The 9,309-nt window shown below is 36.6% G+C and overlaps 1 protein-coding gene across 1 annotated transcript in view; it reads left to right on the forward strand.

The window, feature by feature from the left end:
• The window catches only part of SPO11 (SPO11 initiator of meiotic double strand breaks), a 218,359-nt gene extending 209,565 nt beyond the window's left edge, over positions 1–8,794 (forward strand). The window contains exons 8-14 of the mRNA XM_090020607.1: positions 1,358–1,394; positions 1,642–1,739; positions 4,064–4,163; positions 6,125–6,162; positions 7,373–7,449; positions 7,657–7,768; positions 8,476–8,794. Of these exons, the coding sequence (XP_089876733.1) occupies positions 1,358–1,394; positions 1,642–1,739; positions 4,064–4,163; positions 6,125–6,162; positions 7,373–7,449; positions 7,657–7,768; positions 8,476–8,595 (582 nt within the window). The 3' untranslated portion in view covers positions 8,596–8,794. The remainder of the gene's footprint in view (positions 1–1,357; positions 1,395–1,641; positions 1,740–4,063; positions 4,164–6,124; positions 6,163–7,372; positions 7,450–7,656; positions 7,769–8,475) is intronic.
• The last annotated feature ends 515 nt before the right edge of the window (positions 8,795–9,309 follow it).

Consider the following 9,309-nt stretch of genomic DNA (forward strand, 5'->3'; position numbering starts at 1 on the left):
GAAAACACTGCAAAATTAGTTTCCCTTCACTTTTTAAATGTCCTTGTAAACTTCCTTTCACTTTTTAAATGTCCTTGTAAATGTAACTACTACCTGCTATAATACTGTAATTTCAGGACTCCAGTCTATGCTCAACAGGAGCACTTATCCCTTGAGATAGGCAAACTGTTTGTACTGCCTTCTACCATATTTGTTCTACAGAGGTTGACACATAATTTGTGCCTGGGGCGAGGGGGGCTCTACCAGTGGCTGCTTTGCCCAAGAGGTGCTTTGTATTGGAGTTTCCTGTGTCACAGTGGTTTGCTGGAAGCAAAGGAGATCAGTTCTTTTGCATGGCTGTGACCCCATTTTCTAGGAGCTTTGAAATTGGCATGCTGCTAGGATCTCTACTAGAAGTAGTGCAGACCAAATAGTAAATCAAGCCAGGAAGGAATCTCTGCATCTAACCCAGCTGTATGTTTATTTACACAAGTTTTACACCAGTGTAACCCAATGATTTCAATTGTGAAACAAAGCCAGGAACAGAAGTCAGATTTTCTGACTCCTAGCTTTACCCTGGAAAACTCTGCCTGTTCTAGGCACAAGTGGGTTATTTAAAAATCAGGAGAGAACCTCATCTCTCTATCACCATTTTGTTGTTTGAGTCAGAACCTTAAAGTTCCTCATTGTTAGTTGTGCTCTACAGCTTCTCAGATTTCTTCGTTGAGTTGTTCCACATTGGCACCTGTAATGATGTTGAAGTAAGAAATAAAAGAAAACCAAACACTTCAATATATACAAACTATTTTGCCAAGTGCTTCTTCCAGTTCCTGTTTTCTCATCCATATGCTTGCCAGGTTGGCTCAAATCCTAATATGAAATATGAAGCAAACTTTACCGTATCTCAGGGTATCTGCTATGATAGACTTGCAAATATAAAACAAACTCACAGGACAGATTAACAAAAGGAATTTAAATATCCATTGCAGAGATCTTTAACAAACATTTTAAACATGCCTTAACTTAGCTTCACATTGCATGGCTTTCTTCCTGGCGGAGACAGATGAAAATGGGAGATGCGTTGCTCTCTGCATAATGATTACATAATGAGTGATTCTGCATGGAAGTAGCACATAGAAGGCATTTTTGAAATGTGCCTTATTGTTGAAGGAGGATCTCTACATGCCCATGTTTCACAGCAGGATATATAAGATTAAGTATGCCTATAAAACACTAAAGGTGTTAAGAATGAGTCTGTATGTAAAAAGATGAATGGTTGTTTCAGGATGTAATTTTGTCCTTCATTAGCCAATGTTGTTATTTTAAAATATATCATTTTCTCTATTTAAAATGATTAATTTCATTTTTGTTATTTTAGGCAGTCCCTGTGCCGTCTAATGTTCAAGGAATTAGAAGTATCCTTTAAGCAAGAACTCTAGTTGTAGACTAAAAAAATAAAGTATAAACAAAGAATATTCCAAGTTAAACAATGTTTTGGTAATTTTTTTCTGCACTTGTTGGCTCTGAGACTGAGTTATGAGAACTGCCTTTGGCTCCAAAACATGTATATTAGAGCATTCATTTTTGGTTGATTAAAGCAGTAGAATGCCACAAATTTCATTTTACAGGTTGCTAACCTTAGTATGAAAGATTTGATCTCAGATGCAAAATTTATACTAATTGTAGAAAAAGATGCCACTTTTCAGAGGCTCCTGGATGATGACTTCTGCAATAAACTGTCCCCGTGCATAATGATTACGGTATGCTGACATTTCATATTGTATATCTAGAACTAAGAACAATATGGTAACATTGCAGTGATTTTCAAACAGTGTTAAAAACATGTATTCAAATTAGTGAGTCATCTCTAATGCCAGAATTTTCCACCATTAACATAATAATAAAAAAATGGAGAAGAACAGAATGATAGTTAAAACTAAGGAAAAGAGGGTTTTTTTCAAAGAAAAATGTTCTTATACATATTTGAAAATATATATTTTGCAAGCACTTCTGCTATAAACTTTAAGCAAATAAGACTGTCATTAGTACTATCATTTCACCAAGTAACTGTATGGAACATGGAATATGCAGCATAGTATTTTTTTTTTTAAATCTTATGATCCTATGACAGACACACTATTAAAAGAAGGCATTACAGTTGATTAAATTAATCCGTACATTAAGGGTTTGTTTTGAGATTGCCCGGATTTGGATTTCATCTATTTGATTTAGCATATTTTAATATCAACGAAGAGTTTCCTGATATTTTGGTATGGTCTCTGTCTTAAAAGTTCAGGTGATATGTAATAATGTTATGAATACAATAGGAAGCCTTCTGTAAGACTCTTGATTATATTGCTATGTAACCTAGCTATCAAGAGAGACTTAAAATGTATATTGGTAGGGGGTCTAACAATTGTGTGTTGTTCCATCCTCCTAAAACCTGAAGAAAGTGGGCTTAGAGAGTCCAGGAACGGAATAGAGGGGTGGTCTGCCTGGTAATTATGACAAATAAGAACAGAGTTGGCACTCTGTGTGATAACTGAGAAGTTCCTGTGTTCCCCACACTCTGATCTGCATATCTAACTCATCACCTATAATGCTTTTCATTCCATTGACGTGGGACAACTATGTTCCTTTATACACCTCTACTATGTCTGTCGGCTTTTCCCACTGGACAGCAGCTGACCTGTAACACTCCTGCTCTAGCTCAGAATGGCTTTTAAAATTATTCTTCTTTAAATCTCTAGGCTACTAACTCTAGTAAACCTATTGTGCTACAATATGAAAGCGGCATGGCAGAATTTGTGAGTTACTGCAGAGCACTGAGGACCAACCTTTTTGGTAGGCAGGTCACAAATTAGCCTGGCATGCTCCATGAATGCCACTCTGATCCTTGTCCACTGCTGGTCTGCTTTTGACTCTGTACTCTGTACTCCCTGCCCCGTGCTTCCTGCCTGCTTTCCTGCTCTGCCTCCTGTTTCCTCCCCTATCTGCTGCTGTTCTGTTTGTCCTCTCTAACCTGTGACATGCCACACACACAGGCTGCTGTGCCACTTGTGGCACTCATGCCACAGGTTGGCCACACCCAGTTTAGAGGACTGTATTGAAAGGGTAACAGAATCTGCAGAATTTGTGGGACTGTACAGCTGGGAACTGTGGAGCAAATTTTGACTACTGGAGGGAAATCAGCTTACCTCCTCTACACTTTAGTGCAGTGATTCTTAACCAGGGTGCTGTGGCACACAATAATGTTAGCATTATTACGTGTGCAAAGATTCACAAGATAAACCCATAGGGTGCCTGTAGACATGCAGGGAGGCTGCTCTAACACACTATATGTAATTACAGCACATCAGAGCAGACTCAATGAAAGGAGATGCTTTAAAACTTGTTGAAGTGTGGGAATGATGATACACAAGATGCTGCAGGCACTTTAATTAGAGAGGCTCTTGGAGCTGCTCTAATTAAAGCATCCTCCTCCACTCCCACCACCAGCCCCTGGAGCACATGTGAAAACACCCACAGATTTCAGATAAGATCCATAGTGTTAAAAGCAATTGGACCTGTTGTGGTCTTTCTGAATTCCTTGCAACAGAAGAATTGTTCTATTATTTTTCCGTAGTCAAAAACTGAGTGAAAACAGCTGACATTTTCTGAGGGGATGCCTCAAGTCTGAAAAGGTTAAGAACCACTGCCTTAGAGGTACCCACATGCAGCATATTGGACATACGCTTATTATCAGCTAAGACCAACTGTATTCAGACCCTCTTATCTATTCAGTTTGTGTCAATATGAAAGCACCAGGGGACATTTTATTTTGAGACTACTATCTTCATATACATTGTTGAATCTTGGTAGTTCCCATAAGTTACACATTTCCTCACTTCCTTTATGGTGCCTGTCATTCAGGACATCTGCCACAATATTTTGTGATTTTATTATGGAGCCAGAATGGAGGCAGCTATACAATATCTGTAGGATAAAAGTTTTTGCTGAAGTTTTTTGGCAGGCCAAGCAATGTGTGCTCTCAGATTTGTTCTAATTATTTGAAAACACCCCTGATTTTCTTTTGTTTCCTTAGGGAAAAGGAGTCCCAGATCTGAACACAAGGCTTCTGGTCAGAAAGCTGTGGGATACATTTCAAACTCCCATTTTCACTCTTATGGATGCAGATCCACATGGTAGTTACTTGTAGGCTCTGCTATGTAGAATTTGGATAAAACCTAATACAAACTTTTCCAAATTAAGTTATAGTTTGGTTTAACAGATTTATGACCCCAGATAATTTGAAGGTTTATAATTAACACTTAAAAGGGAAATGGTACCATTGAAAAGGAGGTATAAAACATGAGATGCTAAAATAAATTATCTGCTTTCCCCTGTTCCTATATGGACATGACTTTTTCAGCCAGGTACCATCATGAAATTCCATTGAAAAAATCTGCAGCTCAGTAGCTCTTCTGTGTTTTAATGAAGCTGGAGACTCCATAATTAATACTAACACATGATAATAATTATTTGGGATTTGAACCACATTAAGATGTAACAGGGTGAATTTTCTCTCCATAATGCTGTTAATGAGAAAGATTTTTGATTAAAAAGCAGCATTAAAATGTTTAGGGATTTTTAATATTTAGAATGATAAATTACAAGTATTTCAAGTCAGAAAATTATAACCAAATTATAAATGTAAATGATAAGCATAAAGAGAAAAACAAAAGTTGAACCCAAAATAGCTCACTTAAGCTCCTAAGTAAATCATCAATTTGGACAGGAATTTTTTTTTATTTCACAAAAAGTGTTCTCAGTGTCCTAGTTTACAGAAAATAAACACTAGAATAGTAGTGTTTTATCCTGTAGTACATTCCACTGCGTAGTATAGCATATTCTGTTTTCTTTAGGACAATAAAGTACTAAAGACACATGCTTAAGAGCACACTGTTGACTGTTCAAACAATGGTCTAAATGTAAAATATGTGTGTATGAAAGAGTTTTCTTGGCTAATTATATATTATATTTTAACAGAGCCCAACTGTATACTACATTGGTTTGTTTTGGAAGTAGATTGAGAGAAATTATCATGCACTCCCACAGTTAATAGGTGAAATACTTATGCAACTGAAGTCAATGAGTTTTTTGCAATGTACTTCAGTGGGACCGTTTAATGTTAAAATATCCTGGGCGGTCTACACATGCACATTTAATGCACATTAGCCCAATTTAAGCTGCATTAAGGGTGCACATCTACATCTGCACACCCCGCTTTATGCACCTTAAAATGGTGCTTTTAGGCTAGTTGAGCCTAAATTTGATACCCACATAAAGCTGGTATCAAATCTATGTGCAAATAGCTAAGTGGCATTAGCAAACATGTAGATGTACTAATGTACATTAACGTGGTCTGTGTCCATTGACTTAGGACTAACTTAGTCCCAAGTCAGTCTACACACCTGCATTAATGCACCTTAGTGTGTGCATGTGTAGAGACACACCTATATCACCTTAATGTGCATTAGGCTAATTTGCATTAAGTTTAGGCACACATAAAAGCATGTGTAGACACTCCCCCTGTGTTCATTTGGATTATTATAATAGTTTTTTGCAAGGCTGGTTGTTTTTTACCAAAGTATCAGGGTCATTTATTGTAAGCTTGAAAACACTGATAATCACGCTGTAAAAAGAAAAAAAAATACATTTCATAAATTAAAATAAAAATGCATTAATTTAATGTTTAAAATTCCGTAAATGAAAAGTATGAAATATATATGTTCACTACCTCTTCAATTCTGAATTACAATTAGAAAAGTAAGAATTTTTTTTTTTTATGATAGACTGGGTACAATATGTAAAAGACAGATCAAGTAGCCATTCCTTTTTTATGGTCACTATTCATATTAGGCATGAAACATTAAATATACTGAGGTATGTGTCACAATATCCACTATTTTGATTGTATAATTTTTGACAACATGTTGTAAAGCTATTTGTAAAACAAAACAGCCCAACTTATCATTGTACCACCCCAGTTTTACATTAGTGTTATGTAAATAGAATTAAATAAACATAAAACTAAAATAATGCAGTGGGTAATAATGCCCAAATCTACACAAAGAAGCTTGACATTTGGTATTCTGTAAATTAGGTATAGAAATAATGTGCATCTACAAGTATGGATCTGTGGTGAGTATAATTTTTTTCTAATGCATTTGTATGTCAGGGCTTTGAATGTAAAAATGGTATGTCTATCTTGTTTTTAGTTTAATACTAAGGAATAACTTTTAGGCCCATGCCTGTATACATTTTCTCCCAACAGGGTTTGGCCACTTGAAAAAATGCTTTTGCAAAAAGTAACCCAACTGGATGAAAATGGCAGATTTCTCATTTTGTTAAATCTGACAAATAGAAAGTTATGCTTGATGTTCAAATTATTACTAGTGGTTAAAGGATTTAAATTGATAAAAAAGCACTGTTGTACTAGGCCAATATGGTATGCCTAGCATAAGATAGCCACTGCCCTAAAAAGAGGATACAGGTTACACCATGGATGAAGGAAGAATGGGGGGAAAAATCCCTAAAAAATAAAAGATTGTGACTCAGAACAAAACATTGATATTTTGAAGTTCCCCTTGCAATGGGAATTATGTTATTTCATTGAAAAATACCTTGTTTCACTTTTTTTCCAAGACAAATTTATGAAGCTCCCCTCTCTGTTTGATGACTTGGCAGCCATTTCCAGGCTTTCTGGTATGTAGCTAACTTGGTAGCCCAAAGTTTGCACTGAGCAGCAAGGCTGGAACCACCAAGAGCCACAGCTCCCAAGTTTTCCAGATGCCCAGCTCTGTGCTGGCTAGTTCTCAACCACTGCTAGGGAGGCAGGTGAGCTGGCAGGAAACCAGGCAAGTTTCCAAGGGAAGACTACTTATTTTAAACTGGAAAATGCAATGAAATTACCATGTTGCCATGCAACATTGTGACTTGTTGAATCAGCATTTTCCAATGGAAAACTGTTTCATAACAATATTTCCCATTACTTGTTTCTGCTCCTGCTGATTTGAATTTTTGACTGGCACTCTCAGATAATCCAGTGATGAGGGAATAAGAAACTATAGAGACTAGACCATAAAAAAGTAGTTATTCCTAGTTATGGGAAGGGCGCATGTCTGGAGCACGAGCTTTTCTCTCGACTCTTCTGGGTATGCCCACTTCCCCCTCACTGTTCTGTCCCTGCTCTTGCCAGCTTGAATTTCATTTGGAATTCTACCTCGGCATCTAGTTAGTGCTATTGCTACACAATTTTACTCTGGCCTAGAAAGGCAATAATATTTTCTCAAAGACAAATAATACAAGCTAAGGGAACACTGACAACAATGTTTGACATTTTCTATTCTAGTCAATGTCTTTTGAAGCCCACCGTCTCACAATTCCAGCTATAAGGTGGCTTGGTCTCCTTCCATCTGATGTTGAAAGGTTAGTTATTTTCTAGCAGGAATATAACTATGCTTCTGTTTTACCACAAAACATAAGTAAAAGTAACAAGAAACCTGACAAAATCAAAGACAATTAAGCCTGTTTAGTTTTATAGATCACTTTAATTGATTAAAACAAGAAATTAAATTGGAAGCAATGTCATGTTTTAATTATTAAGCAAGCTATTACTTTTATGTGCTACTCCAGATTAAATATACGGAAAGATGCTTTAATTCCACTTACTAAACGAGATCAAAATAAACTAGACAGTATGCAGACGAGACCGTATGTTGCTTGCCAACCACAGTGGAAAAAAGAAGTACGTATAAATCATATTGTTTTCTTGCTCTTAATCCCTTGAGGGCAAATCCTATCTACCAGAATCCCTTCCTTTTGACTAGAAAGAGCTCTTAACATAGGAGAATCAGTAAAGCTTTGCTGCACTAGAAGTGGGCAGGATCAAGAGTACCTCTGCTAGCTGTCTCCCTGAATCAGTAGGCTTTAAGTCTCCCCAGCCAAGGACTGGCTGCGTGTTAGGCTTTACTGCCATTGGTCATCATGGTGATCATGTTACAGAAATTACGTGTTTGGGTTGGTTTTTTTTTTTTGCAGTTGTGAATATTGTGAATGCATTACACCTCTTGCACATGAGGAACTGCCACTTAGATCAAGTATTTATACCCCATATACAGGTACCTTTAAGCCATGTAGCTCAGTTCCAACAGATTAAAATAGAGTGGTTAGCTGGTAGGAAAAGTACTGCATAGCTGCTTTTTCTTCTGGTACACCTGGCTGCTGATAAATTGCTGCAACTTTGCTGTTACATGCAGCTCAACAGAGAAAAAGCACATTAACCTGTGATGAAATAAATTCTTAATATACTATGCAGGGCCATGGCAACAAAACTTCTAGTACAATTTTTATCCAGAAAACAATGTTATTTAAAATTTATTTAACAATGACATCACCCTAGGGATCAAGCTGTTATCAGACATATATCAGTGTCTACTGGGTTTTCTTTTCCAGATGGAAATTATGGCAGCATCTAAAATGAAGGCTGAAATTCAAGCTTTGACTTCTCTTTCATCAGATTATCTATCTAGAGTTTATTTACCAAATAAATTGCGATTTGGTGGATGGATCTGATTATTTGTTTGTAAACCAACTCTTTTCGAAAGTTGATTTATTTTGGAGCTTATACGAAAGATGCAGCCATTTGCAATTTTGTGGCAATCGTACTCAAATCAGAAGAGATTCGGCTCTTCGTTTACTTAAAAAAGATTGTTCCTTTTATTTTTGTCTACTCTTTTGTAACCATAATTCCAACTCCAGAAGAGCTATACTTAAAATAGATGTTGATTTGATTTTTTGATTTTTTTGCTGATTTTAGTGAAATAAAGTTTCATTTGCAGTTTAAAACTTCCAGTCTGTGCCACATTCTACTTTATCGTACACTTACTCTGTATTGTCTTTTCTTCTTAAAAACAAGGTGTTTAAATTAATGGTTTTAAAGTTTAATCCTATGAGAGGTTACTGGAAATGTGTCGTGATATTTCGTGTTTGTTGTGCGTAAATCCAAAACAAATACACCAGACAGACAGCTAATTATTTTCTAACTGCAAACCCCAAAAACTCAAGATGAGTTTGGAAAGTCAACCTGAGTTATTTTACTTTTGCACATCTCAAGCATAAGGTTTCTGAATGCCACACTACACTCATGCCTATATCAGTGACTCTCACCCAGGGTGCTGCAGCACCCTAGGGTGCCAGGATACCCTTTCAAGTGTGTTGCAATGGAGTCACGCAGTGTTAACACTGTTAGGTTATACAAACAAAATTTGCAAGATAAATCCAGAGATT

Source organism: Crocodylus siamensis, chromosome 10 (genome assembly GCF_052110815.1).
Source record: "Crocodylus siamensis isolate JL-2025a chromosome 10, ASM5211081v1, whole genome shotgun sequence".
NCBI classification, from domain to species: Eukaryota; Metazoa; Chordata; order Crocodylia; family Crocodylidae; genus Crocodylus; species Crocodylus siamensis.